This window comes from Saprolegnia diclina (genome assembly GCF_000281045.1).
Source record: "Saprolegnia diclina VS20 unplaced genomic scaffold supercont1.30, whole genome shotgun sequence".
NCBI lineage: Eukaryota > Oomycota > Saprolegniomycetes > Saprolegniales > Saprolegniaceae > Saprolegnia > Saprolegnia diclina.
The window spans coordinates 732-19,257 of NW_008246097.1; the positions used below are offsets into that span (position 1 = coordinate 732).

Here is an 18,526-nt window from a genome sequence, read left to right on the forward strand (position 1 = left end):
GGGCGGCGCAGGACCAGTGGGCAAATCTCGACCCGTTGGTGCGCAATGCGATCTCTGCGTTTGGTCTGTCGCCCGACGACGAAATGGACGACGTCGGTGCCATCGACAACGGCGATTTGATCGATGGCGACGTTGGTGCCGAAGTCAACAACGACCAAGACATGGCTGGTCAAAAGACATTGACCCGAGCAACAACGACAAACCGAGTGCTGAGAACAACGATCCAGCCAGCGAACCTGTTGCGATGAGCGCTGTGCCTGCTGGCGCTGACAGCATGGACGCACGAAATGAGGAGGTAGCGCTGCGCCAAGTGTACCGTCCCGCTCCACCGCCGATAGTCGACGACGGGTTTGACTGGCCGTTGCTGCTCGGTGCCTTGTCCTGGTATTTCGTCGTCCAGAAGCACTCGAACATTCCATCTGCGTATGTCATGGAAGGCAAGGTACCGCTGGGCGACCTCGTCCGACAAATTCGACAAGGCCACGTCGACGCGAGGGTCTCGAGGCTCTTGACCCGCTCAACTTCGCATGGTCGTGTGCAGAATACACCTGAATCTAAAGCTGCGCAAGAACGCTTTCACTAGTTGTACATATGTTGGCACACCTCAACGAGACGGTGTTCCGGTCTCTCAAAGTGAAGTGAACGTTCGGAGACCAGCGCCTGGTCCTATGCGACTACGACGAGCGAATGAAGGAGATGGCTAGGCTCTACGTTTGCGAAGACCTTGTAAAATGACACGCAACACGATCATAAATATATATATGACTATGCAACGTTATAGCAAGGCCATGAATATAGGGCTAGGTTTCGTGAGCTCCGATTTGACGAGCGCACTAACAGCGCAACAGCGTGAGGCGAAGTAAAGACGAATTTCGAAGTCGAGGAGTCTCGTCTACCACGTCAGAAGCAAGACGACGCGGGCAGTGCGAGCTCCCAGATCGAACAATTGTACTAGTACCATTTTATGCTAACACGTGTATTTGTCTTAGCGCATATACGTGTACGGTATCGCACTCGCACCAAACGATCGGAGTCGTTGGCTTTGTCCGGATAAATACTTGCATCCGGAAGATCGCACCTGCTAGAACTCTAACACCGCTATACATCGAACCCAGTGCCAACGAATGGCATTCGCATCCAATGTGAAAGCGGATATTACCAGCCCGCCCGGGGTTTGATCTTCTTCGACGATGAGGTCAAGGACTTGGGCGGTTTGCTGGTCTAACTACACAGTGTTTCAGAGTTGGCATGCTGGGACGAGACATTGCCCTCTGGAAGACAAACCATCATGCCTACGTCCCACGGGGCGCACCCAACGGCCAAAGAACACTGACGCGACTGGCATACGTGAATATCCTTGGCTCGCGCGATGCCGTGGGAGACAACGGTGCTGGCCGCAGCACTCTACCGCTCGCTCCACGGTGACGTCCAGATCCCCACCAGCTACGTCGTTCCGTCTCATGCGCCTTGGCCGGCGTCAATGCATCGACTAAAGCTCGGACGCACTTTCAGCTCGCTCCGCAACCGAGCCAAGACGTACTGTACGAGCCTGGCCGATTTGCCGAGCTCGAGGCGCTCGGCTTTGACTGGTTGCCGCATCGTGGAACGCTCCGCATCCTCACGTACAACGACTGTGGTGCCCGTCGCATTCGCAACGCGCCTCTGACGGCGCTAGTTGCGGCGCTGCAAGCGTACCACAGCACCTACGGCCACCTCGACATTCCAAAGGACTTCAAGGTTCCGGCGCAAGACGCGGCATGGCCACCGGACGCAGCAAACGTCGCTCTCGTCTACGTGCCGCAGACGCTCCACGCTCTATTTTACAAGCTCTCGGACAACGACGTGACGGTGTTGCACGGTCTTGGACTCTTTTCCGAGCTGCCGCCGTGGGCGGACGCTCGGTCGCTTCTCTCGACCTTCAAGAACCTCGTCCAGCCGAATACGGTGCCACTCGATTTTGCAGTCCCAGCAACACCGGATTGGCCGACGCAGTACCACGGCTTTGGACTCGGCGAGCTCGCCTGGTACCTCGGCTTCAAGAATGCAACGCTGCCAAGCGACAAGCGCAAACAGTTACTTGCTCTTGGCATGGATTTCAACACACCGGCCACCTGGGCAGGCATCGTGGGTCGTCTCGAGGCTGGCGGCGCCGACGTGCCAGCTGACGATGGCGTTGCGGACGATGGGGTCTCGCCACTGCGCCTGAACTACTGGACGTCGAAGCTTCGGCAGGCGCAGTCGCTGCACCTCCTCCCGAAAGCGACGATGGACGCCGTCTCAGCGATTGACGCTCGCAACCTGACGGCCACTGCCCGACTTGCACCGCTCGGCAGTGCCACGGCGGCGCTGATGCCGTCCAAACGGCGTGCATCGCCGACTCAAAACGACGGGCGGTGCAAGCGAGCTCGAGTTGCTGGTATGCAGGTCGGCGAGTCGACTCGCACGGCAGCACTGCTCACCCGGAACCAGAAGTCGATATTGGACGAGCTTGGCGTTGACGGGAATGAGCCGTCTTTGCATGACGAAGAGACCGACAACGCGCCGCCTGGGTCGAGTCCAGTTGTGTCGGATGAAGAGGAGTTCAGCAGCGCCGACGACGAGAGCTCGAGCAGCGACGATGACGAGAGCTCGAGTAGCGCGTCATCTTCCGCCGTTGATGATCCTCCGTTTGTCGGTCGTGCTGCGGGCAGGAAGCACCGGCTTACATGGACGTGGGAAGCCAAAATCGACGCGCTCAGTGCGTACCGCGCCGAGTGCGGGCGCGTTGAGATGCCGACGGCATTTCGTGTGCCGGCGTCGTCAGCGTACCCGCCGCACTTGCACGACATGGCCCTTGGCAAGATCGTTGGCAGAATCCGCTGCGGAGATTGTGTGATGACGCCCTCGCGCCTTCGTGACCTCGACGCCCTCGGCTTCCGCTGGCGAGCCGGTCGAATGGGGTGCAGGTACGAAACTTGCCAAGTGAGCCCAACCAGAGCTGACCATCGGACTCCCCGGTTTGTGTCGTGGTCGGACCAAATCGACGCACTCCTCACGTACCGGCGTCTCCACGGCAATCTCGAGATACCCTTCGGCTTTATTGTGCCATCAACTGCCGAATGGCCGACTGCGATGCACGACGTGCACCTCACACACGTTCTTCCGATGCTGCGCAAGCACGTCTACGAGCTTCCGGACCACTACACCGAACGTGTCCACGGACTCGAGTTGGGTCTCCTGCCCGATATTCCCAACTTTGACGCGTTTCTTCGTCTGGTCAAGATCTACAGCGATACATTTGGCAGCGGCGCTGTCGCCAGAGACTTTCTTATACCTCCGAATGGCGGCAACTGGATCGACGCGTGGCGCGGCTTGTGCCTCGGCGACCTCGCGTGGTCCGTCGGCCTCAACATGACGGCTCTCACTGCCCACAAGCGTGCGCTTCTGACGACCGTTGGCTTTGTCTTCAACTCGGCCGAGACGTGGCGCCGTATTGTCGTTGGTCTGCGCACGTACCACTTGGTCCACAATCGAGTGTCTGTGCCGACAGCGTTTGTTGTGCCAAGCGCGCCCGAGTGGCCAGCGGACTTGCATGACATGCGGCTCGGTCACTGGGTCGACGTCATGACGTCGGCGAGAAGATACCGGCTGCTTCCGGCAGCAACCGTCGCCGCCATCGACGCAATTGGGTCGCGTGAGCAAGCCAATGGTGCTTTAGTACCACCACCAACAAGCCGTGGTCATCGTGGAGCGTGGCCAGCACCGCCGACTTGCTCTGGCGCAGCGCTTCCGACTGCCGCTGCCCATGTCCGCGCGACGTCGCCCAGCCCGCCGGTAGCGATGTTCCCTCCTATCGTCACGCATAACGACGACGTCAACCGTGCTTTCGTTCCATCGGCGCCGGTGGTACCCTCTGTGCGCACTCGCGCGGACTCGGTGTCGCAGGTACGCGTCGACCCGAGACCTGCCGTCGAAAGCAGCGTCCTGCCGCCGAGCTCACCGGCAGCTGCGATCTCGTCAATCTCACGATCAAGCCAAGAGGCACCACCGTCCAATTCACCGGGGGCTCGTGTGCTTGTGGGCGCGCCACCGCCTGTCTCCGGTATCGCGTTGGCTGCTGCAGGTCTTGCCCCGGTCGGCAAGGACGGGGACAGCGACGACGACAATTTCAGTGTTCTCAACTTTGATGCTGACGACGACGATATGAGTCATATCGACTTTGGTACCGACGACAACGAAGAATCCGACCGGGAGGCCGATGCGTCTCTCGAGTTGTCGATGCCGAAGGCAGCGATCAGTGGCTCCCGTGGCGAGTCGGCAGCGCCAATGTCAGTTTGTATTGGGGCGGCTCGGTCGGCCCCTGTCGAAAGCGACGCTCCGCCACCGCACTCATCTGGTGCGACGGTTCCCACCGGTTTACGAGTGTGCCAGGCACCACTGCCAACGGGTGCCTCCCAGCCCGGCGCCATTGCGCTGCCCGCTTCTCGCCTCCAGTCGCCAGAGCCCGAAGCTCGCGTCGACGGGCAGTGGGCGAGCAATTTCACGGGGCTGGAGACCTTCAAGGCCATCTACCATCATCTGGACGTGCCCCCAGACTTTGTCATCCAAGCCATGGAGCCCTGGCCAGCGTCCGTGCACGGCCTCCAACTCGGCGGCGTTGTCATGTCCCTTCGGCTACTGACTCCGACCAGTCTTGCACCGTGGATCGTGGCCCGTCTCGACGCTTTCGGCTTTGAGTGGGCACCGTTATGCTTTGACTCGGTGGACAGTGCCATGCAACGTCTCGCCGACGAGCACCCGGCGCACCCGCCAGTATCGTTTGATGTGCCGGCGCAGCCGCCGTGGCCGCAAGATCTCTGGGACGTCGACTTGCTCCAGCTCAGCGACAAGCGCGATGCGTGGCTTGCAGAGATGGCGATCCAGTATAGCGCGTCGCTGGCACTGCTCCAGGTGCCGTCGATCGAGCCGCCCGCAGTGACATTCAACAAAGTCTACCCGGTGCAACTCGTGCTGCAGTGCATAGAGGTGCACCAAGCACTGCACGGCCAAGCTCTCATTCCGCTGCTCTTTCACGTCCCGCTGCGCGACGCCAAGTGGCCTCAGGATGCGTCGTTGATGCCGCTGGGGTACTTTGTCCGGGCGGCGCAGGACCAGTGGGCAAATCTCGACCCGTTGGTGCGCAATGCGATCTCTGCGTTTGGTCTGTCGCCCGACGACGGCATGGACGACGTTGGCGCCGAAGACAACAACGATGCGATTGATGGTGACAACGAACGCCATGCTGGCCCCGTCATCATCGACTTGAGCGACGACAGTTCTGACCCTCTCGTCATCGACCTGAGCAACGACTCGAGCGCCGAGGACGATCAAGACGACGGGCATGCGGTGATGGACGCCGCGCCTGCAGCTGTCGTCGTTTAAGCGCTCCGACGTAGTCCCTGCCGTGGCTTTGTCAAGACCCAGTGGCCGCCCCGATGGCTTGGACGACAAAAATGTGCTCGCGATTTGACCCGAGGTTTCTTGTATGTACAATGTAGCACTAGCAATCTGAATCAATATTTGTTTTTGTGAAATGTCATTCTCATTCGGTTTTTGGTGATGGAGGAGTATCGTCGCAAAAACAAGAAAGCTCGTCTCGAAACTGATCTGCATCAGCCTAGCCCATGTTATTCGCTGTCCACAACCATCATACCACGCACAAGACGCCATTACGTACAGTATACATGCTACTTCTTGGCAACACAACACAGCCTACTCGTTTCGCGTGTCCTGCGTCTCGTACTTGGCCGCCAAGATGCGCGTGGCCACCATATTACCATTGACGTTGACCACCGTGCAGATGCGATCTAGTAGAAAGTCGACGGCCACGACATAGACAAACGCGGGCGGCAGTGGCGTGCTGGGTACCACGGTCTTCCACACCGTCATGAGCATCACAAGCGCAGCATTGGGTACCGGCGCAGTGCTCACCGAGCCCAGCCAGCTCACGCAGAGAAGGACGACGAGCTGCGGCACTGACAGCGCTTCCCGCGCCATGGTCGCGAGGAAGATCGTCATGAGCGGGTAGTAGAGACCCGCCGCGTTCGTGTTGGTGGGTGTGCCCAGACTCAACACGAGCTGAGCAAAGCCCGGTGAGACGTGGCGGGTTTGGTACACGACGGTGGCCGCCACCGGCAGCGTGACCATCGATGACGCACACCCAAAGGCAAAGACGTACGCCGGAAGCAATTGTCGGAGGTACGCAAACGGTTGAATGCGAGTGCAGACAAACAAGAGCAGCGGCAGCGCAACGCAGACGTGGCAGACGACACCACACAGAAAGGCGAGGACAAGGTACCCGATACCAGCAGCAAAGTGCCCAGCGTTCGTGCCATAGTCGACGATTGCACTCGCCACGAGGAAGAGGACGGCGACGGGCGTCGCGCGGAGAACGGCGTTGATGAGCAGTAGCAGTGCATTTCGAATTTGGCGCAAGAGCGGCAAGAGAACACTCTCGCCGTCCGCCTTGGCCACGGCAACACCCAGCGGTAGGGCAAAGACGATGATGCTCAAGAGTGATCCGTTGGCGAGCGCGTTAAAGATGTTGTCGGTGACCATGACGTTGACGATCGCAATAACTTGGTCCGAGAGGGAGAGCGACTGGAGGGACGAAGCCCCTGCACTACTTGTGAGCGCGTGGTGCACGTCGACAAGCTGAAACTGCGCGGCGGCCACCGAGGCGTTGGCAGCCACACACGCAAGCAACCCATTGAAAAGGGGCTGCAGAAACCGGCCGTTCGAGCAGTTGAGCGCGATCAACGGTTCGGACGACGACGCTGGTGTGACCACGGTGCCGCCCACGTCACCCGGAACAAAGACGGACCGGAACACGAGCGCCACAAGCATGCCTTGCAGCGTCGCCGAGAAGGACGTGGCGAAGAAGACGCCGGCCGTGCGCCATGAGAGGACGTTGGTCTTTTGGAGGAGAATGACTTCGGCAATCGAGACCGTCATGGAACAAAAGACAAGCGGTACGACGAGGCAGCGCAGCGCGCGGACAAAGAGCGCACCGGGAAGGTTGACCCACGCGAGGACGTCGGCGCTTGCGTGGAGCTTGGAGAGACAGATGCCGAGGCCAACGCCGACACCGGCACATAGCACCACCGCAAGCGAGTTGAGAAGGGCCGTGCTGGACCGCGCGTCAAAGCTGCTATTTGTGAGAGCGGCTGCGGGGTCCACTGCCGCCTCTTCAAGAATCACGGCGGACGACGCGGTGGGCTCTGGTGCGTTTGTCGTCAACGGCTGAAAGGGTGACGGGCTTGGCATGGAGTCGCCCTCGACATACAAGTAGATGCCTTTCGTCTTGTGATGCATGCGATCCAACGGAAATGGCAAACTGAAGAGCAAACTGAAGCCAACTGAAAATGGGTGTCAAGCTCGCGTGCAGATTTGTAAAAGACACGAACATGAGGTGGTCGTTGAGTGTACACGCGATGGGCCAAGTAGCTTGGCCTTCTGAGGGTTCGTTGTCTCGCGCAAACATCTCGTCGCTTGCGTTGGACTGACGTCTCGGGGCGTGCGGTGGTAAGCTGCACCAGCTGGTTCGAACGCGACAACAACAGCTGCTTCGAGACCAGTCGGACAAAACCAGTCCACATAACTGTCCACGCACGAAGGTTCTACCTTGCCAGACAACGTCGAGGACGTCTACCGAGAGGCCACCACGTTATGGGTTGCGATTGTCTGTGCGCAGAGTGGGATGCACTGGAGCGTACGGTGGATTCAATGGACTGGCAATGCTCGAGACCCGACAGGCGCCGGATGATGCGATGCGATGGTGATATACTTGAACTTCTCTTGGCCTATATCTTGAGCCTCGTGAGCGATGAACGACAAAACGTAATGTCATCATCAAGATCCAAGCGGCGAGGCAGCTCGACAGAGCCCAGGAGCAGAAGCCGCACGCCGAGTCTAGATCGCGCAACGCCCTCGATAGCCAACGTCGTCTGGATGAATGCAACATGGCGATGCTGGCGTCAACCATATCCGACGATCGTTGGTGCCAGTTATGTCGATGGTTTGCACGAAAACAAATGACCGATAACTTGGCTAGTCGCTGGTGTAGGCCCACCTCGGCTAGACGGCGTTAGGGCCTCTCGAAGACCAAAGCATTTGCACGAAGTGTACGACTGCAGGAAAGAAATGCGATGTACACCACTGATAGGATGTGACTGTTTGGCTTGCAATCTCTGAGGAGAACCTCGTGATACCGCGTAGTTAGAGCTTGTGCATCGCTGTCAAAGCGCAGGTCCCCTTTTGCTGGAAAACTACCTTCAACTCCAAACGTGGCTCGTTTGCTGTTGTGGTTCATGCACGAATCATAATGAAGAGTCCAGTCGAGCCAAAGTACCACCCACTCAACGAACCCGAGGCGCTAAAGACGTGCGCCGAATCTTCCCAAAGCCATCGTTATATGAGCTACTTACTTGATCACACTCGAGTCGACCTTAGTCGCTGGTGCCAGTTGTGCCAAAGGTCTGCACGAAAGCAGTTGTCCAAAAGGCGGGTCTGAAACCGACGGACGTTCCACACAAATGGGCGCCGGGGCCTCGACGCAGGACCTCCGCCAGCTCAGTGCGTCGGCGATTGCGGCCGAGGTCGTGGGCTTGGGCTCGGCCTACGCGCCGTACGAAGCTGGCATCCTCGCCAACGGCGTCGACGGCGACGTCGTTGCGCACTTGCAGTCGGAGCAGCTACCTATGCTCTTTGGAACGCTCGGCGTCACCAACACGATCCACCAGACCAAGCTCGCGTCGCTCCACAATCAACACCGAAAGGCGCTACTCTCGCGCAGCCTTAGTATGGCCAATGGCATGGATGCAAGACTGTCCACCTCGCCACGTCAGCCCAAGGCATTTGACGTGTTCTTATCGCACAACTGGGGCCACGATGAACTCGGGCGCGACAACCACGCGCGTGTCGCGACCATCAGCGCCTTTCTTCGCCAAAAGTACAGTTGGTGTCGATTCGACGGCCACGAAATAACTCGGAATATCCTAGCGAGATCAAGACGTGGTTTGACCAAGACAAAATGTCGGGCAACATTCTGAAAGCAATGGCCAATGGCATTGAAGAGAGCCAGATTGTCCTCGTTTTTGTGACACAGTTGTACCAAAACAAGGTCAACGGCGACAACGCCAACGACAACTGCCAGCTCGAGTTTGGCATGGCCAAGGCGACGCAAACCGCGCAGTGGATGATCCCCGTGATCATGGACCCGAGCATGAAGGCGCCGCGCCACTGGTGCGGGCAGTTCAAGCTCGTGCTAGGCAATCAGCTCTACGTCGACTTGACGTCGGACGAAGACGACGCGTTTCTTGCCGGGTGTCACACCCTCCTCCAACGCATCGACGGGCTCCTCCTCAAGCTCGGGCGGCCCTCGGTCATACCTCCGACGCACCGAAGTTCGCAAGAGACGCAAGCGCCGTCGTCGCCCCGCAACATTGACAGCGAGAGCGAGCTCAGTGCGCTCTTTGCGTCGTGGCAGCGCGCGATTGAAGCCCCAGATGTGGACGCCGAGCAAGACACGGTCGCGGCCATTGTGGACCTGCTGTCGTCGCCCGACGTGGCGTTGCCTTCCGGGGGGTTTCCGTGGTCCCTTCTCGTGCACGGCTTTACCGCGCCATCCATTGGGCTCCAAGACGATGCCTGTGCAATGGGCGTGCTGCTCCTCGATCGGCTTCCGACGACCGCCGAGTCGCTGCTGTCGTTTCCAACCGTGCTGCCCTTTCTTCTTGATGCTGTGACGCGCACCCAAGGGGATATTCCCCCCAACGCCGTCGTGCTGCTGTGCAATCTCAGCAGCGTCGAGACGGCGGCACCCACGCTCTTGTCGTCGCCTCTCATCGAGCGTCTCTTGGCAAATACAACGACCAAGACCGACGACAACTGGCTGCCGCGGCTCGAAACCGTAGCAAACCTCGCCGGCTACGACGCCGCCAAGGACGCGCTTTTGCCTTACTACGCACATCTTGTCGCCATCATGGCGCATGTGCCAAGCGTCGCGTGGTGCGTCTTGCGCATCTGCTTGCACGTGGCGGGCCACGAAGCAAGTGCTGCGTGCCTTCTCGAGGCCAACTTGCTGGAAACGATGCTCGCGTTATTGCCGCGCCCCGATGAAATGGTGCTCAAAGTGGTGCGCCACCTCGTGCAGCATCCGCTGGCCGCGTCGCGCGTCGGGTCGTCGACGCTCTGGGGGAGCTACCTCCTGCAGCAAACCGAGGAAGGAACGTTTGAAGCGCTGTGCCACCACACGATCGCGGGTCTGAGCGTCGAGAGCCAGACCATGCAAGCCCTCTTGCCGCACGCCCACGCGTGGCTTCCAATCTGGGCAGCCGCCATCGCCAAGGGGTCGTCGACAGTGACGACGATCGTGTGCAACCTCTCGCTGCTTTCCGAGTGGGCGCCGCTCCTCAGCGCACACGCCGCGCTCCTCAACGCACTCGGACAGAGTGTCCACGATGCAAGCAACCTCGGCGCGGCTAAGAGCTTGGCCAACTTGTCTACGTGGGCCAAAGAGAGCCATTTTGACGCCCCTGCACTCCAAGCGGTGCTTCAAGCGCACGCCGAGACGTGGGCGACCTTGGCGTCGACCAGCGACAGCGAAATGCAGGAGATCGCCAAACAAATCCTGCACATGGGGCAGGCCGATGCGTAGACTCGATGGTCGTTCATTGATCGTGTTCCGCTATCTTAACTCTATTCTAATGCGTTTGATTCAATTTGGCTTGACGTTGGTGCGTCGCCCGTGGCGAACCGGTTTGGTGGGTGACGGTTGGATCGAGGACGGTTTGGCGGGCGACGTTTTCTTGAGCTCGGCAATGTACGCTGGGTTAAATATCGGCACGTAGACCACCGGCGAATCGGTGCCCTGGGGCACGATCACTTGCTGCATGAGCTTGCTCCACGGGTAGACGCCACCGTCTTCCAGAATGTGCGCGGGGACACCCAGCGGGTTCTGTCTCGCGGCGTCCTTGGGCTCGAGCGGCGGCAGTGTCTTGTCCGGTTTGGTCGACGCTTCCTTTCGGCCTTCGGACGCCTTGTCGTCGGCATTCGCTGGCTTGCGCTGTCGCGGTGCTTGTATTCGGGCCGTGGGCTTCTGCACTTTTACGCTGAGCCCTTTGATCCTATAAAACGGTGGTCTTACGACAGCGGCTCGCAGCTTGCGGGGGCTTTCGGGGGGTGCGTCAAGGTGGGAAACGCGCGATCGAGTTGGTCGAGCGTAGCTAGGGGATAACGCTTCGGGTTTCTTGTCTCCTTCGTCCAACGGGTCTTTGCTCTCGGGTAGAGGGGCGAGCTTGCGCGGGCTCTCTCTTCGTGGACTTGAGTGTCCGGCTTTTTTCGGGCTTGAGCGCGGTGTCGACGTCGTTGGAGAGGTTTGGTGCAGCTGCACATAGCTCGTGACGTCATTTACCACGGGTGGCGGCTTATTCGCTTGGCGCTGGCGCTGAAGAAGAGTGAGCTCTTCGATCTCCTTGACCACCTTCTCAATCTCCATGTCGTAGTGCTCTAAATCGTCGAGCAGCGTCGTTGTGAACACGGCTACTGGCGGCACCAGCATCGAACTTCCCGTGAGCTCTGGCTCGTTCCTACGCGAGCTCTATGGACGACATTCTCGATGAACTAGCACACCGAGATGCGGCTAGTACTGGTTCCGCAGACGGTGGGCTACCCCAGATAGACCTCAGAGAGATCGAGTGAAAAGCGTCTATAGCGTTATACCTTGTAGAATCTTGGTGCCGGGGGGCGGGCACCACTTTCGGTACCGAATCAACGCTGGTAATAGCGCCCACGATAGCGCTATTGGGCGTTGGCGGTGGCACTTGGTAATATACAATAGGCTTTTTCACAATAGCGTGCACCCGGCGCGGAGGTGCTTGTGTAACCCTACGCCATGTCATGAGCCAATCGCGCTGCGAAACGCAACTCGGCTACGGTGGCTCGTCTTGAACAGAGGTGGGTCCTGGACCGTTCACGCACGACAGTTCTGTCGATGCAATTTCGTTGTCTGCGCTGCTTGTCGTCACATTGATTGGCGGTACATCGGTGTGACCTCTTGGCTCTTCTAGTCGTGGCTCTTCTAGTTTTGGCTCTTCCTGTTGAGTTGTCGTTTCGGCGTCGCGGGTCGATGGGGAATGATCACTTGGTGGGTTGCTCTCGAAAGTGATGGCGGCGCCATCATCGTGGTCGTCGCTTAGAGTCGCCTGAAGAGGTGCAGGCTCGGTGGCCGTGGGTAACTGCTGTTCTGGCTCAAGAGACAAAGTGCAGTTCTCCTGGCTCATCGTTGACGACTCATGCTCGGTTGGAAATGGCTCAAAAGCGGTTCGTGGTCGTTCCATCAGGTCGTCATCGTCGTGGCTTCTTGCATCCTCCGGGGACTCGAACTGTGAAGAAGCCAACATGGTCTCTTCAATCTCGAGATCCTTCTCCGCACAAGCGTTGCTAGGCGAAATGAACTGAGTTCGACAAATGACGTCGACGCGTCTACGTGGGTTCGGCGTGTGGCGCTACTCGGTGCGAGGGCTCGCGACGTTGTTTTGGGCTTGGAGAGGCCTTGGGTTTTGCTTTCTTTGGTTTGACCGCTTGCCTATGGCATCGTCAGCACGGCAACCTCATGCGTTGGTGTGTCACACCTGGCGCGAGTCTCAAGGGCGAGCTCTTCTTCGTACGTTCGGATCCGCATTGGCTCTTCGAGCGACCCTTCGCCATCATCGTCATCATTGTCACTGCCGTATGGCGCCATGTCCAGAATCGACGTCGGCGGCGGATGCCTCGCCATCGTTTACTGCACCGTTTACGACTGAAACCGTTCTATATTAAACTTACTCTAAGCTCTTAGGGGCTTCCTATAAGCTCTTTGGGATAGCGCCATCTTTCTTTCAACGTGTAGTTTGAACCTATACGAGTAACAAAGCTTAGATACCCTGTCGACCAACTATTGTGCACTATGCATTGTGCCAGCCAAAGTGCCTTGGGGCTCGGCGTCGGTGCTGCAGCCTCGGTTCGGCACACTTGTCGACAATGTAACTGGACCTCTATGAATAGATACCTCTCGATGTGAATGTTCTTGAATATCGAAGATAAGAGGTTTCGAATGGACCGTTTTTCGATATTTCCTCGTCCTGTCGGCAAGATACGTCATTGCCACATTCGCAGCTTCGAGATGACCAAGGACGGCCCGCCGCTACTGCGCTCCAAGACCAAGGACCCGCTCGACAGCACATGGCACCGCCACATGGTAGGTGCGCTGCGTAGGCGGAAGAGGTCTGAGGCCATGAGCGTAGAAGGACGGCGACTGGGTCGCCGACGTGGCCGTCGCCGAGTGCATGGTGTGCAAGGACGAGTTTAGCTTCTGGAACCGAAAGCACCACTGCCGCCGGTGTGGCGCCGTCGTCTGCGACAGCTGCTCCAACAACCGCACGCCGCATATCCACCGGGTACGCGCCGCACATGGCGAAGGCAACGTGCGATGCTCTGCGTGCGTAGGAGCTCGCACAAACGGCGGACGAGCACGCGCGCGTGTGCGACTTGTGCATCCAGGTTATTGACGAGAAGATTGCGCTTGGCTTGCACCAGCGGTTTGGCAAGAACGACAACAACTGGACGCCGGCGTACGAGGACGAAGAGCCTGAAGACACCAAGCCCGCGTACTCTGCGTACTATGTTCCGCCAAAGACGGAGCGCAACGGCCGCGCCGTTGTCACGATGGGTCGGTATCGGTACGAACTGAGTCCTTGCCTCCTGAGTCTTACAATAATGCCTAGCGCCGAGATCAAGGAGAGCGAAGGCAACCGCTACATTCGAGACTGCGACCTCTAAGCCCGACCGCTCATGTTTATATACCTACAAATTCAAAGTCATTCTAGTGTATATCGCTCGGGTGGGCCCATCACTAGACTCGGCATTTTGCTCTTTCCCCAAGCGCTGCGAATCGGTTGCGATCTTCCGTCTACTCCTAAATACTAGCTCCAAAAGCAGGCGTGCCATCCCTTCTCCACGCCACGGAGTGCCCTGTGTCAAGCTGATGGCGAGGCAAGGCGTCGGTGCTCGGCATGTGTCAGCGCCAAGTCCACAGAAGCGACGACGTGTTGTGAGACGCCCTACTGCGATCTACTAGCACAGAGGTGTTGAGAAGAATGCTCTGTTGTTATATGATGCGCGTAGCCTACTTGACAAAGTCGTACTGGGCGTAGCGGTCGCTGCGACGGCTGTACTGGCGCTGGGCAACAAACCCGCCCACTGCCACCACGATGAGAGCTGCAAGGAGAAAGCCGTAGCTGCTGCTCGTCGTTGTCGAGTCGAGGACAGCGGCCGGCGACGCGCCGTCGACCGTGATCCAGCCGATGATGTGCTCCTTGCCGTACCACTTTTGGATTTCGTACGAGGTCGCGTTGCGCTGGACCTGGAGGCGGCGCGAGTAGAGGCGGCCCGTCGGCCAGATCGTGTCCTCGACGTTCTGCTCGGCAATGTCGACGTGCGTGTCTGTGACGTTGACGACGACCGCGACGTGACCCGTCTCGGCCATCTCACCGTACGCGCTCCAGATCAAGAGCGAGCCGGGGCTCGGCGGTGTTGCGGCGCCGTTCGAGTGCTTGGTCACGGCCACGGCCGCCTTGGTCGTGACGCGCTCAAAGGCCGGCAAGTCGTAGATCTGGAAGGCGTAGTCGACATCGCCAAAGATGACGCCGTAGTTGATGTACAAGTACCGGCGAGCGAGCTCGACACACTGCCAGCGCACGCCCGTGTAGACGCCATCGACGTAGTTGGGGTCCATGTCGAGCGCCTCTTCGCCCGGCGGCAGGTTGCAGGAGTAGACTTCGACGCCGCCATCCGTGACGCCAAGGCGTGTGCCAAAGGGCGCGGGCAACTGCGCGGCCTCGAGTGCGATCGCAATCGCGGTCAGCAGCAGGACGAGGAGGGACCGCAGCATGGTCATCGTTGTGGGGATCTGAAACCAAAATGAATTCCGGCTTTTGAGCCATCTCATTTAATTCCTCAGGCAAAATAAACTTGAAAAATGTATGCAATCAGATGGACCGGCATTGTATTTAATAGGATTCTGTGATTGGAGAATATTAGGCATCCCCACGCACCTGATTGGCTGATATGGAGCGTGCTGACACGCGAATTCTTGCGACCTCGGAAGATCGCGCAGCCTCCCCTGGAGTCCTGGAACAGTCCTGATTGCTCGGCCTAGTAGACGGCCTGATAGCTAATGTAGAGTTATAAGAATAGCTAGTCTTTTTCATGTGAGCTATGATGAACGATAGCTAGCAGCGCCCGGCCAAGGCCTTGAGCTCAACATCTCGCTGAAGACACTTGGTTTCCACAGAAAACTTTGCGTCTCATTGCCAGGAAAAGGGGCACGGGTGCAACAACAAGAGAAGCCGAGACAGTGGTTTTGTCGACATCGTGATGTTTCTCAGTTTAGACTCTGGTGTGAATCGAGGTCGAGAACTGCAGCTCTCGTAGGCCGTCGCAAGACGAGAGAGTTACGATACGTTCTTCCATTGATAATGACTGACTGCCAATCGTCCGACTAGAGTCGCTCCTCGCGAACGAAACAATAAGCGACGAGTACTTTGAGTGTGCATGGGGATGAACAGCGGTCGAGCTTTGCAGGTGTGAATACATCTACCATGCGCAGGATCACGTGAAAACGAGTTGCATGATGGTCCTCAAGGCTGGCACGAGTGGTATATACCTCATCCGGAAGCACCTTGTGAACCGTGCCTACAGGTGAAACGCCGGCGACGAAACCGCCACCACCTCACCACGCTGTTTACGCTACAGCGCGGTGCAAGTTGAAGTTGCCCACTGATAGGGAAGATACATGGGGAAGGAAGTTGGGACGAAATTCGAAAGATCGTTTTTCGAAGTACCGTACATTTTAGCTTGAACCTCGCAATGATCAACGGCTCCAGGCGAGGCGTCGGAGGTCGAAGCGAGCAACCAAGTCGGCACGAGATCTTCTGCTTGAATGGACACTTCGACGAGTCCGCGCGCTTCTGATCGGGACACGGCGGCCTGCATTCTTGGGCGTAGCGCAGTCAAGAAGGTCCTTCAACAAGACACTCACATTGGCCTTCCCGCGGTGCTGGTCCAGTGATGTCAATGGATCCTGTGCATGACGTGACGCACCAAAGGGGCCCTTGATTGGCTTCTTCGATCCTCGTCCCGTGATGCGAACCGCCGCGAACATCGAGAACCCCCCGATTGCGTTAGATGCGTTTTATAGTCTTTTGACCGATAGGTTATATGGGTGTGATCACACGCCGTCCAGCAACCATGGCGTTTGAAATCGAGCGACTTTACTCATCCAGCATCAGGGGTACATAATAATTTACCCCTGTCCAGCATCGCCATCGAGGACTTTACTCATCCAGCATCAGAGGTACATAATAGTTTACCCCTGTCCAGCATCGCCATCGAGTCCCAAGAACCAGAGGCCGGCGTCTCCAAGAGAGTTTAACCACCGACTGCTGAAACGTGTCAGCGCTGGACAAGTCATAGGGCCACGGGTCGCCCACAATATACACGCCATCGTCGCACGTAATACTATTAGCTCCGCATCTCCGCAAGGGCGCTTGGCGTTTGCGCTCCCGCGGCTCGACGACCCCAGGTAGCATCCGGTTCGACTAAAACCTATTTCACGCGCATTACGTTTTAGTCGCACCTGCCAAATGTTCGTGCTCGCGCGTGATTGGTCGTTTGATTGCGCGAAATATTAATTTCTGCCGCGCAAATCGCCTGACATATATCTTGCGCTTTGTATGCCGCATCATGTATTAAAATGAAAAGCGAGATGATGGTATTTAAATGGCGCCAACACACGATTACGAATGATGCCAAGGGCAAAGTCGCACGCATCTTCAACTACCAAGTGCAAACTCCAAAACTCCTCTCACAACTCAAATTAGTTCTTCCCACTACGATCTATAATGACCTACACCTTGGCCGAGTCGTCGTTCGAGTCCAAGCGCGGCGTGACCATCTACACGCGCGAGTACATCCCGACGTCCGAGGACTTCAGCACGGTCTTCCTCTTCCTTCACGGCGTCGGCGAGCACTGCAGTCGCTTCCACACGTTCTTTGAGCACCTCGTGAACCAGCCCATGGCTGTCTTTGCGATGGACCACCACGGGCACGGCAAGAGCGGCGGCGACCGCTTCGACATTGACCGCTTCGAGTCGTTCACGGACGACATCCATCAGTACACGTCTGTGATCCGCGCGCGCTTCCAGAACAAGTACGTAGTCTTATTGACAAAGTCGTATTCTTAGTGTATGGCGTGTAGGGCGGTCAAGTTTGTCGTCGGTGGCATTTCGTTTGGCGGTCTTCTTGCGGCCAGCGTCGCGACATTGAACGAGCATGTCTACGACGGCGTCCTCTTGCTGGCCCCGGCGATCGGCATTGAAATGAGCGGCGTCCTCAAGGTGCAGCAGTCCATGGCGCCGCTCATCAACAAGCTTGTGCCCAAGTGGAAGCTCGTGCCCGCCGTCATCCTCGAGCGTATACTTCTTTCTGTCGCGCTGAACGTGGAGCTTACAGTCGTTGGTCGATCTAGATTTATCGCGCAACGCCGACTTTGTCAAGGACTATGACAATGACGAGCTCAACAGTCATGGCAACCTCCGCGTGCGCCTCGCGTTTGAGATTTCGCGCGGCATGGAGATGCTCAAGGCGCGCGAAGCCGCGATGACGGCGCCGCTGCTCGTGCTCCACGGCGACAAGGACGTGGTCACGAGTCCTCGCCTTTCCAGAGAGTTCTTCGACCGCGTCCCGTCGACGAAGAAGACGTACACGAGCCTCCCGGGCCAATTCCACTGCATCATCAACGAACCCGAGCGCGAATCCAACCTTGCGCTCATGACCGATTGGATCCAGCAATTGTAAAATAATCCATTTAAGCTAGTGAAGAACATTGTGTCGCACTGTCGACAGACTATGTATAGGGGTAGAGGGCCCTAGTCGCCTTGGTATGCGCACCAGTACGAGCATGGGAAGCTGCGGCTCCGAGTAAGCTTAGCTTGGATTCGCTTGGCTCGAGCTGTTCGATGTGGCGTGGTGGTCAAAATTGCCTTATCCAAGTACATCGGTCCACGGCCCGCGTTGCCGATTAGATGGTGACGTCGTGTGATTGGTCTGTTTTATTGTCGCACATCGACAAAGCTCTGGGATTGGCTGCATTTGAGTACCATGTGGTGGAAAGGCAGCAGCTGCACCGCTTGTACTCGTTCAAGGGAATGCGCTGTAGTACCGGCACTCGCAGGCGCGACGTCGCCCGTGGCCGACAGTCGACCGAGCGATCGAAGCCAACTCTTGCAAGAACACTAGACTGGTCTCTGTTTGGCTTCTTCTTGCAGCGCGCATCGCCGACTCGGGCTTTAGACCTTGACGTTGCGACATGTGAGGAGCAGATGACCGGTCCATGTCATTCGGTGAGTTGATGGTTCTCGACGCCGTGTGCAAAGCTTGATCTCAGTTGCGCGCACAGAACTGCACGCAG

General features: G+C 57.9%; 7 protein-coding genes across 8 annotated transcripts in view; 4 read left to right on the plus strand and 3 right to left on the minus strand.

The window, feature by feature from the left end:
• The window catches only part of SDRG_09335 (hypothetical protein), a 6,280-nt gene extending 728 nt beyond the window's left edge, over nucleotides 1-5,552 (plus strand). The window contains exons 2-4 of the mRNA XM_008615260.1: nucleotides 12-168; nucleotides 228-530; nucleotides 1,496-5,552. Coding sequence (XP_008613482.1) covers nucleotides 12-168; nucleotides 228-530; nucleotides 1,496-5,400 — 4,365 coding nt within the window. The 3' untranslated portion in view covers nucleotides 5,401-5,552. The remainder of the gene's footprint in view (nucleotides 1-11; nucleotides 169-227; nucleotides 531-1,495) is intronic.
• Nucleotides 5,553-5,730: 178 nt separating this feature from the next.
• On the minus strand, nucleotides 5,731-7,332 carry SDRG_09336 (hypothetical protein; the record flags this gene model as incomplete). Its single annotated transcript, XM_008615261.1, has 1 exon — nucleotides 5,731-7,332. One exon carries the CDS (start codon nucleotides 7,330-7,332, stop codon nucleotides 5,731-5,733), a length of 1,602 nt encoding a protein of 533 aa, XP_008613483.1.
• Nucleotides 7,333-8,447: 1,115 nt separating this feature from the next.
• On the plus strand, nucleotides 8,448-10,739 carry SDRG_09337 (hypothetical protein). The gene is made up of 2 exons (XM_008615262.1): nucleotides 8,448-8,968; nucleotides 9,019-10,739. Exons 1-2 carry the CDS (start codon nucleotides 8,553-8,555, stop codon nucleotides 10,673-10,675), a joined length of 2,073 nt encoding a protein of 690 aa, XP_008613484.1. The 5' UTR covers nucleotides 8,448-8,552; the 3' UTR covers nucleotides 10,676-10,739.
• SDRG_09338 (hypothetical protein) lies at nucleotides 10,682-12,823 on the minus strand. Its single transcript, XM_008615263.1, has 7 exons — nucleotides 12,651-12,823; nucleotides 12,506-12,604; nucleotides 11,953-12,459; nucleotides 11,740-11,904; nucleotides 11,650-11,685; nucleotides 11,165-11,606; nucleotides 10,682-11,116 (listed from the first exon to the last, which is right to left on the minus strand). The coding sequence occupies exons 1-7, from the start codon at nucleotides 12,794-12,796 to the stop codon at nucleotides 10,736-10,738; spliced, it is 1,776 nt and encodes a 591-aa protein (XP_008613485.1). The 5' UTR covers nucleotides 12,797-12,823; the 3' UTR covers nucleotides 10,682-10,735.
• A 320-nt stretch (nucleotides 12,824-13,143) lies between these two features.
• SDRG_09339 (hypothetical protein) lies at nucleotides 13,144-14,001 on the plus strand. The gene is made up of 4 exons (XM_008615264.1): nucleotides 13,144-13,255; nucleotides 13,302-13,454; nucleotides 13,504-13,736; nucleotides 13,782-14,001. The coding sequence occupies exons 1-4, from the start codon at nucleotides 13,181-13,183 to the stop codon at nucleotides 13,834-13,836; spliced, it is 516 nt and encodes a 171-aa protein (XP_008613486.1). The 5' UTR covers nucleotides 13,144-13,180; the 3' UTR covers nucleotides 13,837-14,001.
• On the minus strand, nucleotides 13,826-14,953 carry SDRG_09340 (the record flags this gene model as incomplete). 2 transcript variants are annotated; one of them, XM_008615266.1, is made up of 2 exons in its annotated part: nucleotides 13,826-14,127; nucleotides 14,187-14,953. In XM_008615266.1, the coding sequence occupies 2 exons, from the start codon at nucleotides 14,951-14,953 to the stop codon at nucleotides 14,118-14,120; spliced, it is 777 nt and encodes a 258-aa protein (XP_008613488.1). The 2 variants fall into 2 exon arrangements, with proteins under 2 accessions (XP_008613488.1, XP_008613487.1); XM_008615265.1 differs by having other exon boundaries at nucleotides 14,118-14,130.
• A 1,917-nt stretch (nucleotides 14,954-16,870) lies between these two features.
• On the plus strand, nucleotides 16,871-17,965 carry SDRG_09341 (hypothetical protein). The gene is made up of 3 exons (XM_008615267.1): nucleotides 16,871-17,266; nucleotides 17,315-17,529; nucleotides 17,585-17,965. The coding sequence occupies exons 1-3, from the start codon at nucleotides 16,959-16,961 to the stop codon at nucleotides 17,911-17,913; spliced, it is 852 nt and encodes a 283-aa protein (XP_008613489.1). The 5' UTR covers nucleotides 16,871-16,958; the 3' UTR covers nucleotides 17,914-17,965.
• The last annotated feature ends 561 nt before the right edge of the window (nucleotides 17,966-18,526 follow it).